The following is a 19,434-nucleotide window of genomic DNA, read 5'->3' on the forward strand; positions in this document are numbered from 1 at the left end:
GCAGACTTAAGCAGTGGTTTGAGGTAAGAGTTTTCTAGGGCGTTAAAGACTTAGACCAAATAATCCTTTTTGGTGGGGGACAGGACAAGAAAGTGATTTGAAAAGATCAGCCTGTTTTTGCTGTTGGGTCGTTTTCATAACTGACCAATTGTTTTAACAGAGTGAATGTCACCCAGACACATGTACTCAGATGACAGCAACTGAACAATGGATTTTTCTTTGTGCAGCTCATAAAACTCCCAAAGAGGTATGGATGTGTTCTGGAAAACTGACCCTACTGATGTAGGATTTTCTTTCACAGTTCATATCTTCATGTGGAGACCATTATAGGTGGCTGCTTAGTCAAACTGAGAGTTTATGTATGTGGGCTAAGAATGTCACTTAGTTTCCTTCTTTCCCATTCTGTAGTGGTTGCAAAAGAATGGGATGAGGTAGGAAAGAACTGCTTTTTAACACAGTATTAGAGTCTTTGCATATTCCTCTCTTTTCTCCTTTAATTTGTGTTGAGACAGCCTGGAACTCAGTGGAAAAAGGTCTTTGTTTGACTGAAAGAAGAGTACATGCTGAGAATAGGGTGTCCTCTTCAGACTTTGGCCTCGATCCATAGCACTAGGCTTGTGAGCCTGACACTCTGAGAGTGGCTGCATGTGCACATTCTTGGGGGAGTTACTCCTAAAAGGCAGTGGAGTCATAAAAATCCTCTATGTTGAGTGGGGTATCAGCGTGGCAGTAGCTTGTCCAGTTACTTTAAACTTTGTTCTGATCTCCTATTGAACCACTTGATACAGCTTTTTTTTTCTTCTCCTTCAGAAGGTCTTTCTCTATTGCTGTTGGTTATGGTGATAGTGAGTCTGTCATATTTATCTTTGTATTTCCCCTTCCAGAATAAGGTATTGGTTCTTTTTAACCTTACTCTTTTGTTTTGTTTTTAATTTCCTGAGGTGACTTAGCTCTGAAGGCCACTTCTTTTCCACTCCTTCCTTTAACCCTCATTGCCATTGAGTATATTGGCATGCAGTCAGTCTGTTTTACTCAGCCAGACTGGAGAATTTCAGGCTGCTTTTTATCTCTGAACATGAACATCAGTCATCTACTGTTTTCCATGTTAGTAACAGCTATCAACTAATGGTCAGATAGTGGGTGATGCAACCCGCTGACAAAAATGTACAACTGAGAAGTCTTCTTCCTGAAATTGGGGAATGGCAAAATGGACAGACATTCCTGTGCTCTCAGCCTGTCTCAGAGCTTTGCTTTCTTCCTTCTCTACATGTACTTTATTGCAGAGCTAGGACTTGACTTACTACTATGTTTTTGGTTATCTAATGATTTTTGGTTTTCTTTACTGAGGTAAAAAGCATTGATACACTTAGGTTCAGGTTTGCTTGTTTTGTTTGTTTGGGGTTTTGTTTGGTTTGTTTTCGGGGGTTTTTGGTTAAGTTTTTTTGATAAGGTGTTAATTTAGCCTGTAAAAGAAAGAGTCTGACAACTTGACTATGTGAGAAGCAAACAGACTGTGAGGTAATGATCGTCTTTCCTTTCAGTGGGTTTATGTATTATTATACAGCTTCACTTAAGGAGCTGCATGAAATTCACTGCTCATGCGTAGTCACATTTCCATAGTAACTTTTTTCTTGCAATAATTCACATGGGTTGTGATAAAGAGAAGAGAAATGGCTCACTTAAGGAGGAAATGGAGTTGGACCTTCAGAGCAGCCATGTGAAACTTCTGGGAATAAAAATGACCAGTGAAGTTAAAAGCATCAGGAAACATAATTAAAATGTGTCTCTTTAAACAAGTTATATGACAGCATCATGCGTGCACTCATACACGTGCTCACTCACTGTCTCTTTTTGTAGTGTCCTGCTATAGACTACACCAGACACACACTTGATGGAGCTGCATGTCTCTTGAATAGCAATAAATATTTCCCCAGCAGGTAAAAATGCTTTCTCTCGGGGGGGAGGGAGTAGTGGTACCTAACCACTTACAAAGCATATTGAAAGGCATTTTTCGTGGACAGCTACTGGAAGTAGCTCAAGTCCTGCATGTGTCACTTGTTGGTAGGCCTGTTGTCACATTTAAGCCAAGGAAGAATTCCCTGCCATTTACTGGATGTGATGGGTGCTTTTTAGGTGGCAACTGCTTTACTAATACCTGTTGGTGTTACGGCGCTTCCAGTGGTGAAGTGCCAACCTAAAGAACAGGATGGCCTTCAGAGAGATGCAGTGACTCAAAAGACACTATGGCACCAAAAGCCTCCAGAAGCCAACACCAACCCATTGTGGGATATCAGCGACCACAGAATAGAGAGGCTGAGTGTACTTACTGGGCAGCCCACATGTTGTCTCATAGAAACCTAACTGGAGAAGTCAAAACTGTGCTTATCTAGGAATCCAGTATTGCCACGGAGATACAACTGGAAGTCTTTTTCCCTTTGCCCATCAGTGCTAGAAACCAGGAGTGCAGGCCTTACCAGAATAACCAGTGGTGTTTAACTAGAGGCAAAACCTTGCAGCGTATGATTTTTAAATGTGCACTACGTATTGACCTTTCTATTTTCCTTCCAAAAAGAAACAACTGCAGACACAGGTATCTAGCTGTAACACTTAAGTCTAAATTACAAATGCAATTTTATAGTATAGTTTAACAATCAGAACTCGTGTCAACATGTATCTCAGTAGTCCTTTTGGTAGAGCTGTTTTGTAACCTCCCTCCTGGTGCTTACAGGGTTAGCATAAAGGAATCCTCTGTAGCCAAATTAGGATCGGTGTGCCGAAGGATTTACAGAATATTTTCACATGCTTATTTTCATCACCGGCAGATATTTGATGAATATGAAGTAAGTAGTTTCAAATAATTACATCTTGGAAGAAGGGCATTTACTTAAGTACTAGCTGTGATGTAATTGTATTACAAGCTATCTGATAGCCTTACCAGAAGATCTGTGTTCAAGTGAAGTATTGATTATAGTAGATGACAGTTTTACAAGAACTGAATTTCTGTGTTACATATATAACAATGAAGATTTGTATAATTAGTTTACCCAGTTATGGTTTCATTTGGATAAAAGGTCAGAATTTGAGAGTTTTTCTACAAAACTCAAATTCATATTGTTTTAAAGATTCCTGAATGTATTCCAGCACTTGGTGTAGTCAGTACTGCTTATAGATGTATGGTTCCTGTTTAGGTATGTCACACAACAGTTAAGGAATTAGAATTGTAGAAGTCCAAAGACACAGAGTAACTGGTGTGAGCTTGTGCACCTCCAGTAACTGTCAGTTTGGTTTTTTATGGAAAAGGAGAAACTTCTAGATAGAAATCAGGGGTATAGCTGGATGTAAAAGAAACCTTTGCCAATCCCACTTAAGGTTGCTGGAATAGCTGTAGGAGGGCTCTGCCCTGGTCTGTTGGGGATAGCATATGTAAGAGATGTTTCACAATACCTTAAAATTCCCTTTTGGAGAGTGGATCAGGACTACACTGATATTTGAATATATTCTTGTCCAAGTGCTGTTGAATGGAGCTGTGACTTCAGCCTGAACTTCAGTAGGGTTTTTTGTTAATGGCAGTAACTATAAGCAAGCAGTAAAGGAAAGATTTAAAAGAAGTAATATAAATTTACCGTTTAAGCATTACTATGTCTAAGACTTGAAATCTAATAATCAGTTACATATAAGCAGATTTTTTTAGTATGTTCTGCTCAATTGTTTAAAATATTCCTTCTGTATGTATTGTTTTTCCCCTTTTTTCGTCTCCAGAATGAAACTTTCTTGTGTCACCGGTTCACTAAGTTTGTGATGAAGTATAATCTGATGTCCAAGGATAACCTGATTGTACCCATTTTGGAAGAAGAAGTGCAAAACTCAGTGTCAGGGGAGAGTGAGGCATGATGGGAATGGCAGTACAGAGCCTGTACTGAACACAAAGCAAACATTAATTATGTACTGTATATATCATTTTAGACACTTCAATCACGTATCCTCATAGCTTTGTTTAGTATACTTTTTGTATGCTGTGTGCATTGCCTTTTAATATGGGAAATACTTTAAGTTATTCATGAGCTGTATATTCATCAATGTGGCACTCATGGTTTTTAAATAAAAGTAGTAGTATCTGTTTATAATGCCTGTTAATAAAAGAATTTACAGTTCTCTAAAATTGCTGCTAAACAATCATTGAATCACAATCCTGAAGATGTGTCTGATTGGGTGGGAAAAAAGTGAGATTAAGATTTCACAGCAAGCCATTTTGTAATGCAGTAGCTGTATTAAGTCTTAGTTCAAAGATTATTACCTTAAATATATAATTCTGCAGGAAGCTTCTTGCAATGTAGCTTATTCCTAATTTAGCTTTTATTTTTTTAAGATGGCTTTGAAGATTACTTTTGGATGTGCATATTTCTGTATGTGTATATCCAAATGCTAATAGGATCTATAGTACTAGTAATACCAAAAGGACAATTTCACTATGCTATTGAACATATATATTCTTGATATACGTTTAACATACTCTCTGGACTTGTTTTGTTAACAGCAGAGGTTTGTGCACAGCAGGGGACAGGTTCCATCCTGCTAAGGCAGACTTCTGCTGGTCTCCAGTCCACAACTTCTCTAAAGAGTAACTGTGGCAGAGAAGTCAATGGCTTATACCTGTGTGTATTTATGGCAACTGCTTACAGATTATACCTCATCAATACTCGTGTTACACTACAGACCACACTAGCGCAGTCTTTGCTTGTATTCCTAGTATAAACCTTCTAAGTATCTGAAATACTGACCCTGATTCTTTGCAAGAGTTAATTGTTTTTAATCAACATACTTTTGTTTTTCTTCATTCACCAGAATTATATTCCTTAACAGAAAGATTTGGATTCATGCTTCTGTTCCCTATCAGGTGTTTATTTCAAGTTGTGTTTGCAGATTTGCAATAACTGACAATTTCCATGAGTGCTGCTTAATTGTGTTATGTCTAGAATGATAGAATTAAATGTTTGAGATGCATACAGCAGACGTACTGCTAAGACTACATGAATGCAGGGTCTAAAAGCACTAGCAATGTTCGTATGTTAAATGAATTTTGCTTAGCTGTTTAAGAAGTTAGCTGGTTGTTTCTCTCTGAGGTTGCCAAGGCCCTCGTTTTATTTCTTTAAGCAGGTCAGAATGGGCTAACTCAGCTGGTTTTGGTAATCTACACTTTGTTTTCTACATTATACTTACTTGGAAAGAAGGGAGTCCACCTATTTTTAATAAGTCATTTTTCATAATACTACTAAACATGCCTTAAATTCTGTTTTTCTTTCTATGAATCAAGCACACCTCAAGCAACTGTACCACCTGGATGTAAAGGGAATTTAAACTATCAGAAAATGGAGACACTAAAGTACTTCAACAGCTCTTTTTGTCTCACGTTTATCGCTGTATTTAATTGTCAGCAGGCTAATTGCATGAGATGTTGTCTGAGTGAAAGTAGCTTTAGTTACTGTCTATACACTTAGCTGTAACTTGCCTTGTATGGACCAGGTTACTCGATTTTGATAGCTACCTTGAAGTTCATGCTGCAGGTAGGAGAGAACTGTGTTCTGGAGGGAGTACAATGTATTTAGCTTGGTTACAGTCCGCTGCAGGACCATCCAGGGTGGTCCTGCAGTGCAGACACTCTGCATGCTGCTGTTGGCCATGGTGACTGAGACAGGAAAACCCATGTCACTGGTGTTGCTAATGACATTTCCTCTGCAAAATTGAAGAAAAGGATGTGGTGCTCAGGACTGCATTAAAATTTTAAAACCTCTTTTCTTCCTCTTATGCTTTAAAGAGTTTCACTTCAAAACAAAACTTGGGAAGTTTTGGTCCTGTTTATTCTCATTGGGATTTGCACTGTAAAGTTAACTTGCTCTACTAATCTGATTTTATATAAGGCCTAAGTGAAACACTGCTTGTATTTTCCCTTGCTGTTGTTTACATGAGTACTGTGTACACACATGTGCCTGACGGTACCATAGAACTTCAGTTAGCCTAAGCAAACCATTGATTTGTCTAATAAATAGTAACAGACTTAATTTAGACTCTACATAATAGGGGAACTGAGACTGTCTTTGAATTATATTGTAAAGAAAAGGATAAAATTAAACTGTTTCTTTATCCATACTGCTATATTTTGGCAAGTTATTCTTGTTCTTCATGTCGTCCAAGAACACAGGCAACTGAGTGCTTCCAAGAGAAAGGTTGGTGCTCTCCCATCTCTGCTACAGGATGTGCTGGAGTGAAGTCATATTTCTTCTTTCAGAAGTAGAGAAATGTAATACTCATTGCCATCCTGAAGTCAGAGCTCAAATTTATACCCCTCAAATCACAAAATGATGGTTCTGCAGTTAAAAAGGAAGATCTCAAAGAAGATCTTCCAGATACCGCAATAAGCACAGTGTGACAGGATGTCACAGATGCAAGGGTGCATTGCAAGAAAAGCGTAACTTTCAACTAGCTTTTTCCTTAGTCACTGAGGTTCTTCCTGAGGTTTGCATTAACACAGCTTGCAACAAGTCAGGCACAGTGATTTTGCTACTTTTAAGATTTCAATTATCTTGCAAGTTGTTAAAATTTAGCTGCTTCAACAGATCAAAACATGTCACCAGACCAGTTCCTGTAATCCACTTTGTCTCTTTCAAATCACACTAACCTGAAGTCCAGAATGTTCACTTTCAGTCATACCAGTTGTCTAAATTCTGACACAGGAATTTGGCTTCGAAAAGTCTAAATCCTAGCTGACACTGTTCTCAAAATCAACCATAGGGAATTGTCAAGACAGCAACCTGGACATTCTACCTCCAGAAGATTAATGGACTAAGAACAAGGCAAAACAGCTTTTAATAGATGGCTGGGCTTTGTGAGCTGCACGGAGCTACAGACAAAACTGCAAAAAAGGACTTTAGCTTGAGGAAAGGCATATGTTGATCTAACACATTTAGTGTCTTGTCAGCACGAGGCAAATGTAAATGAAGAAACTGGCAGGTGATTTAGTAAGTGCTTTTAATGGCGAGAAGCTTCCTATCAGAACTATAGACCAGATCTTAGCATTACAAAAAGAAAACAGTATTTTACAGACCAGAAACGCTGAAGTTAAGCAGCAGTTTATTGCAGCTGACCAGGAACATAAATAAACTGTTCTGACAACCAGGAGCAGGGCACAGTATTAGCGGATAGTTTCTTCCTGCTTGTAAACACTAGAAAAGTATTTTCTCTCCAAACAATTTAAGCATCAGAAAGTATAAACAGACTTTTGCAGGGGTTCATGAACAGCTGCCTCTATCTTTGTTCTTCTAATAGCTGTTGTCACATACAGTTAAGGGACTTTTCCATTACATTTCAGGCACACAGGCTCCTAACTGGAGCCCTGTTACTGAATAAGTAAGTGTACTTACTGGTTTTTCGGTCAGAGAATGCAGCCATGCTTTAAGTTTGATTTGCAGTTCTTTCAATAAAAAGATGAGCATATAAAATACATTCTGGTAAAATGAAAACCGAATACAGTGTGTGCATACATATATCTCTATAAATAGGAGCATACAAAAGCCCCATCTTGCCAGACTTATTGTGACAGCTCTTCTGATTGACAAGCTTTGTTTAATTACTGGCTGCTGCTGGTCACAACACTAATAAAGGCACACCTTAATGCTCTGGTTGATGTAAGACCAGGTGACTAAACAAGCAGCTTTAGTTAGAATCCCCTACACCCAAAATACACCCTGCCCTCTTCACTCTTCCAGGTAAGATACAGTTGGCCTTCAGAATCTTGAACTACAAAGAACTAAATGGAAGATTTTCTGTGATTTGTTTCAGAAGCATTTTCAATTATTTCTGTTTCAGCATCCATGCCCGAGGAACATGGGTGATTATTCTGTGCTCTTCAACTGGTGCATGAAGTCAGCTAACCCTTGCAGAGCCTTCACGCAGGCTGAGCACACCCAGCACAAACTCCGTGACTCTGAAGGCAAGCCTTGCCAGCAGGACCCTGCTCTCAGCTACATGCCCAGCAGGGATGAAGCACTGGTACTTACAGTAGTCTGAAGGGCAGGATGAGCATGCACTGAGCCAGAGCAGCTTTCAGAGTCTCCAGCAGTGCCTGGTTCAGTGGCTCACAGAGAACAGGGCGCTGTTTTCCCTTTCCAGATTTTTTCATTCTCCTTTTAAATCCATTCAGTTTCATACACAGTGTGCTGCAGCCAGTTCTGCAGTCAGCTGAACAGATAACGTGATTTGTTTCAAACCTGCTACTTACTACTCCCATGATTCCCTTGAGTTCTTGTATCAGAAAAAGAATGCTGAGGAATTTATTCCTGTGCTACCCTCTCCAGCTGCTCACTCTACAGGTATCTATCCTGGCTCTTGTCAGGTTGAGCTTTTTTCTAGATGAAGAATTGTGTTCTATTTTTTTCCAATACAGAACCTAAATGTAGCCCTGTGAGGTGAAAGACAACAGAGCTACAAAAACAATCCAGATGCATGTTTCTACCACAGTGGCAACTTTAGATATGGAGAGACAAATGGCATTAAAAAACCCAGCTGTCCTTAACTATAGGAATTGCTGAGTGGGGTCAGAAGAGAGAATTCAGCATATTTGCATGGAATTAAAAAGACCATAAAGAAATTCAGAGGTTTGCAGCACTGCTGACACCTGTCAGACTCAAGAGTGAGGACTAAAGTACAGTTAAAACTGTAGGCTACTGAAAAGGAACGTGGCTCTATTTCATTTCAGGAAAAAAAGGCTTTCTGGCTAAAAGGGGGGATATTCTAGAGCGTACCTGTGGACACCCAGAGCATACTCAATTTCTAACCTTGTTCCAAACCAGAATCTCCCTTTTGGGCATCCTGTTAATTCTAAGGGGAGAAGGTCTTTTAAAAAAAGATACTTACTTATCTGAATTTTCTGCATTCTCAACAGCTGATAGGAAAAGATCTCAGTTAAAGATTAAATGAATCTTTTTATCCAATGAATATAGTCTAGGAAGATTAACTGCATTCAATTTATTACTTTATACATTGTAACATTTAAATAGTTGCAGTTCAGTTTTAGGATTCACTACTCAGCCATCTTGAGCAGGGATACTGCTTTATACAAGGTAATTTCTTTGATATACTTTAAAAGCTTTAACTTGGTGTATTCCAATCTGAGTTCCCCCATCCTGGTCATCTCCTGGGGTGCTTGTTTGGGATCAGTTATCCACGTTCCTGTCACTGCATTCATTTGCCCACTGTGTTTAGTGCCACCACCTACCCTTGTGACAGGGAGACTCCCAGAGCAGCTGGTGGATGCCACCCCACCAGAGCAGTTAATGCAGCCCAACACGTCTCAGTGTTTGCAGCACAGCACACACGGACAGGTATCAGAACCCCCGAGCAATGCGAGAGCTGTACTGCACACATTGAGAGGAGTGTTGTGAATACATCTGCTCAGTCCTGTTCCAATTTCTCATTTTCACCACATTATTTTGCATTAGCTTCGGTGTGATAAGCATTTATAGTTTTTGCTTCTAAAACTAACTGAAGAAAAAGCGCCATTTTTAGTTACAGTCACATTTACCTCCCGGAGATGCATTTTTATTCAGCTTCTCCACTGTAAGATGTAATTTCAAGACAGCAGCATAAAAGTAATGCCTGTTCATGCCTTTCCCCACAGAGCCCTGCCAGTGTTAACCTCCCCTCATGCATGCAGCTCCTCCCCACGGTGAGGATGGAAGCACAGCTACTTCATCCTTTGAACATTCTTTCTTGTATTTGATGCAGTTGAATACACTTAACCCAGTGTGAGATGCATTTAGCTGAGAAACTTTACATATATACAGCAGCATTTTTGGATATAGTCTAATATCTAATATTGCCTGTTAAGTTTAGCCTACTTCTTCCTCCTATGTATTACCAGCATCATGCACGTTGCTGTCAGTGCTTCTTAGCGAGTTTCTCAAACTGCTTTCTCATAGACTGGAAGTTATCTTTCACGGGTGAGTGGTTCTGAATTTCCACTCATGAGTGAATTATGAATACATCATTATACAAGCTACATTCTCAGACAGCTTTTGGCTTAGATGTATTAAAATCCTATATAGGTGAAATTATACTACAGGAGCAAGTGTTTGCCTACAACCTCCAGAGGCTTTCTGTACAAACATAGCTTAAATTGTTAAAACCTGGTGTAAGACAACATTTCTCTAGGCTTTTGCATTTATGAAAGGCAAGTCAAGTGAAAATTACATTAAAACTTCACAACAGCCAGACAGTTTGTTTTCTCCAGCAATATTTACAACACGCTTTAAAAACAAAACAGAAACATTCTTCCAGCTTGTGGAAAATACTAAACATCCTCATTCCTTTCTCACTCACACAATTCAAACTGTCACTGTTTCGCAGCATTTGCTTCCTTGCTTGTCAAAAGCATTAACAAGTTAGCAGAGCACCCAGTCATGTAAATATTCTATTAAAGAGAGACAGAAAACCAAATTACTTTGCAGTAGTAGTATTACTACAGTAGGATTAACACAACAATGAAACAGACAAAAAACCAAAATGAGTCTGGGAAAAGGCATAGGGTTACACCAATGCATTTAAAGTAATATGATTTAAAAAAATCCAAACCAAAATCAAACACATTTGTGTCAATTATGTACATGTCCATCTGATGCAGTTACTTACTTTATCACATACATGTGACCTGAGTGACTCCATCTTCTTGGTCAAATTGTCCATCATCCAGTTCCCTTAATACTCCATCACTACTACTGAATCCTGGGAAGCCTCCATACTGGGAGGATCCCTCCTTGAGCCAACACTGCTTAGAAGGAGATAGGTGAAACTCATCAGGTGGTTGTCCAGTTTCTACAGGGCGAGAAGTAGCGGTGTCTAATCCAACACTTCTGCTAGAGACTTTGCCTCTTTCCTCCCCCATAACTTGTCTTAAGGATTTCTTCTGAAATACAAGAGGATGTTTAATGTTAGCTCACTTAGAGGCATTTTAACATAAGGCAGCATTTAACATTGTTTCCAGCTATGAACTCTGTGGAAAAAAAATCTTTAAGGTCCTTTCCAACCCAAACCATGATATGATTCTATGAATTTTAGCACCAGGAGCTACCCATGGCACTCACATCAGTGATGATGCAGCATCTCCAGAGGCAATGTCAGTGCCTTGAAAGACAGCAGAGGAGCATGGTCAGGAAGTCAGAAGTGCTCTGCCTGGAGCCTTGCTGTCAGCACAGGCACTCCTAAACCAGGAGATGCTTTGCCAGGGCACACAGCCCTGTCCAGAGGAGGACATCTAGCTAAGACAGAATCCAGCCTCAGAACGCAGGATACAAGCACTCTTGCAGGGAAATTTTACACAAACACAACCCTTTAAAAACAAAACCAGCCCACAAATGTTTTTGCCATGCTCTGGCAAGCTCTGTGCCTCCCCCTTCTATACATTGCTGTTTTTTTTTTTTCCCTGAAACCCTTTTGAAACAGTAAAAACAATGGCCCTTGTGGCTAAAGGAAATGTATTTAGGGAAGCTGTTACGGGAGACATTGGGAAATTACATTAAGGGGAAATAATGTTGCCTCAGGAGAAACAGAAGGAAATAAGCTTTGCCTGGATGCCACAGTAAGAGGATGGAGAAGTCTGCTGAAGGGAAATAAAGGAAAAAAGAGAAAAGAGAAAAAATAACCTCAAGCACTGTGTGTTTCTATCTTGGATCTCCTCCTCTGAACTATTCTTGTAGAAAAGCAAATGGTCTGTGATAAACAAAGAGCCCACTGAGACAGTATAGCCCTCCTAATCCAAGAGGCTTTTGAACCATTACATAAATCAGAAGCCAGGTCATAATGCATTATCCCATCAACATACAAGGCACAGAGATGAGCTGTGAGGACATGAAATATACCCTCCTCAGAAAAGAGACCCTGCGGGAATAAGAGACCAAGTAATAGGGGTTTTCCCCCAATTCTTACTGAAGCAAAATTTCCTTTCAAAATGGAAATGCTAACTTTGACCCAACAATTAAAAAACCGACAATGCCCAACAATACAGAATCACAAGAATTAAATGCCTTTACTGAAACATTTGCAAGGATTTGATAAAGACATACAGCTGTGTCATCCATGTCCAGGGGACATCTGCAATAAGCATATTAAAGTTTGTAAAGCAAAAGTTAACGCTTTCGGATTTCAGTAGCCTGTTTTGCACCTGAAATCTATCTACTCAATGCAAAGCTAGCACAGCATCCTATATTAGTTAGGTATTACTAACAAATCTATGAATTTAAATTGTTTGCCAATTCAGACATTTTGGTAAAAAAGCAATGAAGTAAAAAGATGAAAATTTAGGGGAAACCCAACACAATTGGTAAAAACAAAGGAAAATGTTACTCTGCTGGATGTTTCAGCTTCAGCCTGCACCACCTATTTATCCCATGCTAAAATAACCTTGGCACACTGAAATTTCCTGATGGAAAAGTAAAACATTCACTGGTACTTAAAGAGCACATTTAGATACTAAGTTTGTTCAGTCTTTAAACACAGTAATCCTGATGTAAATGGCTACAAATCAGCTATTTCTTGTTTACTTCTAGTATGTTAATGCTTAAGTCAAAGGCTTCTCATTATAACAAAGTAAAATAACTAAAAAACACACCATTTTATTTGTATAAACTAAAGCTGCTGATCAACTTGCAACTGGGTGACAGAATTTAAACTGTAAGCATAATGCTTCCTATTTTTAATTTAAACCACATCTCAAAGATTCATCAGTTGCTCAGGCTGAATGCTTTCACAGAGCTGGTTTGTATTGCATCTCTTGGCAGAATCCAGTCTTAACCATTCTAACTTGTATCATGCGGTTATGCTGCCTTTTAAGAGAGGCTTATAGTTAGAAATAATATGCCTTACCAAGGAAAGAGTATTCCTATCAGGAGTCCATGCCCTTATTATACAGTGTATTAAAAAAAGTATGGAAGTATAAGGAAAAGGATGACTATTTCATAATGACTGACACAATTATATTTTTATGTATTTACAACACTGATATAAAAATTATGCTCCAAAAATACTTTTGGAAATGTATTAGGAAAGCATGTGAAAACAATGAAGTCAAGCATACGAGCAGGGGTCAGAAGCTTTGAAAGCTGGAGGTACTTAGTACACGGAGAAATCAAAGGAATGAACAAACATATGAGGAGCTGGGAGAAAAGAGGGTATGAATGAAAGAGATTAAGACATTGGCAAGAGAGACTACACAGAACACTAAAGAGAAAAGAGCATGAAGCTCAAGTTCTGTAAATGAGGAAATAAATTATAGATAGTGTCCAAGAACTAGCTGGGAATTAAGATGGCAGTAGAGAGAAAAACAGGACTTTAATTGCACATGCAGAATGCAGTTCTTCCAGGCATGGAAGTAATATTAGGGGACGCAGTGAGAAGGAAGTTAGGCTGGAGATAAGCAAAAGCCTGGAGAAGAACAAGAGAAGTTAGAGTGTATTTTAGAAACACTAAGCAGAAGGAAATAAAAATTATGGTAACAGACCGGACTGAAGGTAAAAAGGACAGAGAAATATCAAATACAAATGCAAGAAATTTAGAGACCTGCGAAACTGTTGATACAGATGGAGGAAGAAGAGACTGGGTATCACTGCCTTATAATAGTGTACAATACTGCAAATGACAGAGTTTGTAAAGTTCTACTCTAGTGCTTGACATGAATGAGAATGCCCATAATTTTCATAGCTGCTTAAGCCATGTTGATTACAGAAAGGTTGAATGGCCATTGAAGAACAGAAATAACAAAAATGAAAATCCATTACAGGATGTTGGAAGACTTGACAAAGTCCACCTGTAGCTCATCCTTCTTTGGCCACAGCAGGATTTACTACAGCACTATGTAGGTGCAGTAACTGTTGTGACCTTGGCTCTGAGTAGAACACAGTAACTGCCAGTTACTTAATCCCCAAAGCACTTTTATTCAACCTTTTACACAACTTTTTTATCAAGAGCCTCACTCAAGAAGGGCAAGGAGTTGCTGAGGTCCAGATGCAGGAATCTTAAATCCTCTACTTCTGTCACACATTTTCATGCAACAACAGCTAACATCCCTTTATTCTGTTACCCTCCAAATTACAGTATCCTTTGCACAGCTTGACACTTGTGTTCTTCTACGAGTGTGAAAGTAGATGTTTTGGGGGTCAAAAGAAAATGTTTTCTTTTTCATGTAAAGCAGATTTCAATCAGAACATTTAAGACTTCCTGAAGACTTCTAAAGAAATAATTACAGCATAGCCAACCTCATCCACCTGAGACACAGTAACTTCTTTGCACAAAAGAGGTTTTTCGCATGCTCATGCTCTTCTCTGTGGCTTAATTTAAGAGCTATATGGCTGAGAAAAAAGAAAATATATAAGTTAAGCTGCAAAAGGCCTCTGCAATCTTGAACTTGTTTCAAGGGAAACCCTCTTCTGCCACCTTTTTCCTCATGAATTTTTAAGCTTTGTTTCTGTATCTAACCATTATGTGAATGAGGCTGATCTTTTTACAGTAATACCATAAAGATGTTACTCACCTCTGGTGTCTGGACAGCAGAATTCCACATAACAGGTCTTTGAAGAAAAATTACTTGCTTTGTGGCCAGATTTCCTTCACTAGAATTTAAAGAAAATAATTTCAATATTTTAAAGGCAGTAACAGTCACTGTAACAAGTTCATACCTTTCGGAGTCAACTGTAAGTTGTGAGCACATAAGTCCATGGCAAGAAGGGGATAAGATTACCAAGCATTAATGCTTTATTAATTCCTGAACAGTTCTGTAATCACATAAAAAAACCACAGAAAGTACAGAGCTGGCTTAAGGTGTTATACATGCAAATATGCATGCAAGAAAAAATTTGTATTGCTATGCTTAGTTATTTAATGTTTATTCTTGAAAGTTTAAGTACCAGAGCTCCTACTTTAAATCAAAGCCTGCACCTTTATGTCTGCAGTAAGCCTCAAAAAGTCTTTCACCTAATCTTCACTGTCACATATACAGCAACGTATTGCTACCTATTGACACCACAACAAACAGGCCCCATCTCAACAGATCCACAGCTTCAACAAACCTCTCAATAACTTATGGTATGGAACTTGGGAAGTAACAATCTCTACTGCTAAGTAGAAAGTGTTTTTCAGTCATAACGCGACATCTAACTGACACTGCAGGATAAGCTTGTTATCTTACCACCTATGGATAAAAGGTCTCAGCTCTAGATGCACAAGATAAATAACACTGGCCGTTTTGTACATGGAAGATACATGCATAGGAAGGACAAGAGAATATAGCAGGAAGATAAATAAAGGGGGTAAAAAAAGAAAGAGGAGCTTCAGTTTTTAGTCCTGGAACTTTGAGAAAGGTTGATACTGTTGTAGAAATATAATTTCAAGCAGCATGTTTTTTATTTTCCACCCCCAAAGAAACACTTTTACAAAAATAAATGTGAAAGGACAAATTTGTTCCTCAAACCAAATCAGATGTTACTGACAGGATGTTTCAGAAGCGTTGCACTCTCTTAGTACTCATGATAAATCCTTTTCAAATTTTTATGTATTCATTTTCGTCACCTTTCTATCAGAAATTCAGGTCAGCACATTGATTGCTTATGTGCTACAAAGCCTGACTCTCTGGCACTGCAAGAGTGCAAGAATTTCAAGACCAGAGCTCTAGGATGGGAGGGTTTCAAGAATCCCTGTGCTCTCCTAATATACGAGATACTAAATTTTGACAAACTCTTCTCCTCCCAAATTCTACTTCTGCAGTATTCAGTGAGATCTTCAGGCATATAAAGGAAAGACACTTAAATACTTTGGCAGAAGAGCAACTACAGATTTGAGAGCATGTTAAAGAAAAGTAGCGAAATAGAAACACAAAAGAGACATGTAGCAAGTTCGCTTGAAGTATCTATGATTCCATCTAGTCTATCAATCCTAAAACAGTATTATTCTGCATAAGATTATGGAAAGAACTACTAGAATAACGTAAGCTTGTACTTCAGTATGGGTATGTCACAATGTTAAGAACCACACACAGAAAACTGAGGTAACTGGTTCAGGTCTCATGCCAGGGCTAGGACTGATAGAATTAATTTATATTTATGATTAGGGACTGGCTCCAAGAAAAATCAGGGATTAAAACTGTTCCTCTGAGATCAGGAAGAACCTGTTAACGGCCTGCCCCAGAAGACCTTCTGGAACTAAACCCTGAAAGTACAGAAACCAGCACTAATCCCAGCATACTCAGCTACATCTCATCAGTACTCAGTGGCGATGGTTTTGTGACTGTATTTAGTCTCTCAGCTGGACTGAAAGGAAGATTGTGAACTCAGGTCATGGCGTCTGTTTGCACGTTTTCTTTGGATGAGAATAGAGAACTACCTTAAACTCCAGCTTGTGGGGAAAACAAGGAGGCAGAAGAACAAACTCATTAGTTTCTTGCTCTGAGAGTCCCTACCCCGCTATTTGCATTCATTAAAAGAAAATGTGTTACAATTTTATGTCATGACAAGGAGATCAGCAATCCTGCAACCTCATTCCAGTTGGCTAGGCATCTCTCCCTGCCTCAGTCATGTCTGTTTTGATAATATCAACTTGGAAACCTCTCTTCTAAATGAGAAGGCTGAGCACAGTCCCTGGCATGGGGAAGAGCCTACGGCTTATTTTGTAACAGTGTCTGCATTCCTTCAGAGAAAAGAAAAAATCCCCAAACTTTAAGCTACAGCTTGTACAAATTCTACTAGAACAGAGAAAAGACGCGATGGTGAGTAGACAATAAGTAAACTAACAATTTTCTAAGTCTGACCTTATTAAAATGCCACACACGACAAAGCGGCTATGAGCTTAATTCACAAAGAACTCAATGACAGTGGGATTTCCACAGAATTTAAATGAGAAAAAGCGCTCAGAGCAAGCCACTCCATAGCTTCCCTCACATTTCCACATTCCCTCTTTGCCTCATCAGCCAGGGCATTTTGAGAACTTGCATTCAATAGTTTGTCATGATAAATTAATAACCCCAGAGTCAGTGTTTTGCACTGTGTTTGCTCGCCTGCTTTCCGGCGCTCGAGGACAGTCTGCATTGCCCCTTTTCAGGGACTACAGTAATCAGTGAAGGGAAATAAAGGTCACTGCAGAGTAAGGCTGCTGAAACCTTTTCCTGTCTCTTCTTTTAAGAGGGATGAAGAGCAACAGAAATTCTTTTGTTAAAACACCAGCAATTTGCTTGTCTGCTTATGCTGCACTGGCAATATATTTGTCCTTTTACATGTATTTATTAAATAAGTCCTCCAAAACAATCATCAAGTGGGAAGCCAAGTTTTCCTGCCAATGGCTCTGATTTTTATAGATTTTTTTAAATGCACAAACATTTCGTACGCAAAGCACTTAATTCTAAGGTCAAACAATGTTTTCTGAAAAATGAACAAAAGGAGCAGGATGATGGATTCTTTTAACCCATTCAGGTGGTTTGAGTTTCCCAAAATAATAAAGTTTTGCACTCCTTTGGAATTGCACAGCATCTAGATTTCAGTTACGAGACAGACACCAGCTTGGGACAGCCTCCTGGCTTAAGGGATCTGTTCAATGAAAAATTTAAGACACCTTAGAAATAATTCTAATTTTAGACCACAAATATGTATGAAATTCTACAAACTCATGGTAATACCATATTAGTAACTGCAGTAGTACTAAGTTACCAGCAAAGCATCTTCTAACATATTTTTCCTCACTCACTAGATTTAACTCCTAAAAGGATGATTAATTTTATCCTTGATACATAACTTCTGAACTTGGCATAATTACTGTCAAATTCTTGTCTGGAGACATTTAACTAGTAAGTAAGAGCTGTATACAATGCAGAAGTCTCTTTAGGTCACGAATATTATTGTGGATCTGTCTTGTACTCTTTTATGCTTTTTTGGTCAAAAATTCTTTATTGACTGCTGACACAGTTTAAATACCCAAGATATGGATGGATACAACAAATGTTGCATCGTATGTACTTTTTTTTAAATCATTCTGTTTTCTCATATCCCTGGAAAAAGAGAAACACTGTCAGAAGATGGGAACTTCTGTGGATTTTATAGCATGCTGACCCCCAAAAAAACCCCAAACCCCACAGTGCTTATTTTTCAAACAGCTTTGCATGAAACAGCAACTCTCTATGTTTCAGGAATATGACATTTACCATTGCTCTATTTGTAGCAACAAAGATTACATTTCTCAAGGAAAAGTTTCCTGCATCTGAAGTGCCTTAGCCATTGAGGTAGGAGTTAAAAGGACTAAGTAGGCCTAGAGACCGCTGCCCCTGCCTGAAACAGGACAGTGATCCATGACACTCAGCTGTCACATGCACAACACTTCACACAACAGGACATTTGATTTTATGAAGAGGAACATCTGTAAAAAAAGAACTTCGAAACCAAAACCACGCAGGAACAGACATGACAGCTGCTGGTTTTCAAACTGCTTCAAATCCTAACCATGTGAAAAAGAAGGAGCACATCAGTGGATGACAACCCTGTCACACTCCAGAACCTGTGTTAGCCTGTTGGTCACAATCTCTGTTTGCAGACAAGCAGTGGGCATAACGGCTAAGAACAGATCACAGAAGATCTGACACATGAGAAAGTTTTGCAATGAATTAGAAGAGGAAGACAGAGAATAGAGCAAAATAATGTGGTGACTAAAAATGGGGAGCAGGCTGCCCTGTTAACAATTCTATTCTTACATAGAATTTTCTTTATATACTTTGTACAATTTTATTTTTAAATAAATATGAAAACATGACTTTGCCAGATCATCCCAAGATGATGCTCATTTTGTTTTCCCAGTGTTTCTGAAGTCCATTAATATGCAGGCTGGGTTTTGAGGTCAGAGTTCCAAGTCTGGGAACAGACCAGCTGTTCGGCAGCATAAAGTGTCCTTCTTTAGTGAGACATTTAACTTGCATTCCTAGGATAATCCAACACCACAGTAATGGCATCTTTCATATCAGGCACATAGTAACCATCCAGGAATTTCTTCTCCTCTATAAATACCAACATCAATGCCTAAAAATAGTATTTATCAATCACTACTTAGCTTATCAGGACGGATACATTCTTTTTTGGAGTCCAAAGCATTCTTAATCCCTAATTAGGAGTTCTTTTTCATAGGCTTTTTAAGAAAACTGAATAGCTGTATATGAGTTATACCACAGACACACAAAACATGGTTTATTATATTTCTCCCAAAAGTATCTCACAAGCCACAGCAGGACAACAGAAAGTGTTAGACAATTCATGCAGATACCTACCCAGCCATTTAGGCCAGAAAACAAATGCTTTTTATTAGGTCTGAATTATTCCGGTGTTGATACAAAATGAATCTAGGTTCAGATTTGACCAGGATACAACC

General features: G+C 38.7%; 2 protein-coding genes across 4 annotated transcripts in view; one reads left to right on the forward strand and one right to left on the reverse strand.

Moving 5' to 3' along the window:
• The window catches only part of LOC115608083 (MOB-like protein phocein), a 20,083-nt gene extending 13,941 nt beyond the window's left edge, over window positions 1-6,142 (forward strand). For all 3 annotated transcript variants that reach the window (XM_030486270.1, XM_030486265.1, XM_030486266.1), the window contains 4 exons: window positions 161-247; window positions 1,858-1,937; window positions 2,729-2,840; window positions 3,760-6,142. In XM_030486270.1, the coding sequence (XP_030342130.1) occupies window positions 161-247; window positions 1,858-1,937; window positions 2,729-2,840; window positions 3,760-3,891 (411 nt within the window). In that variant the 3' untranslated portion in view covers window positions 3,892-6,142. The remainder of the gene's footprint in view (window positions 1-160; window positions 248-1,857; window positions 1,938-2,728; window positions 2,841-3,759) is intronic.
• Window positions 6,143-7,006: 864 nt separating this feature from the next.
• RFTN2 (raftlin family member 2) overlaps window positions 7,007-19,434 on the reverse strand; it is a 33,046-nt gene continuing 20,618 nt past the window's right edge. The window contains exons 9-10 of the mRNA XM_030486260.1: window positions 14,573-14,651; window positions 7,007-10,954 (exon numbers count right to left, since the gene is read on the reverse strand). Coding sequence (XP_030342120.1) covers window positions 10,685-10,954; window positions 14,573-14,651 — 349 coding nt within the window. The 3' untranslated portion in view covers window positions 7,007-10,684. The remainder of the gene's footprint in view (window positions 10,955-14,572; window positions 14,652-19,434) is intronic.

This window comes from Strigops habroptila, chromosome 5, assembly GCF_004027225.2.
Source record: "Strigops habroptila isolate Jane chromosome 5, bStrHab1.2.pri, whole genome shotgun sequence".
Taxonomy (NCBI): Eukaryota; Metazoa; Chordata; class Aves; order Psittaciformes; family Psittacidae; genus Strigops; species Strigops habroptila.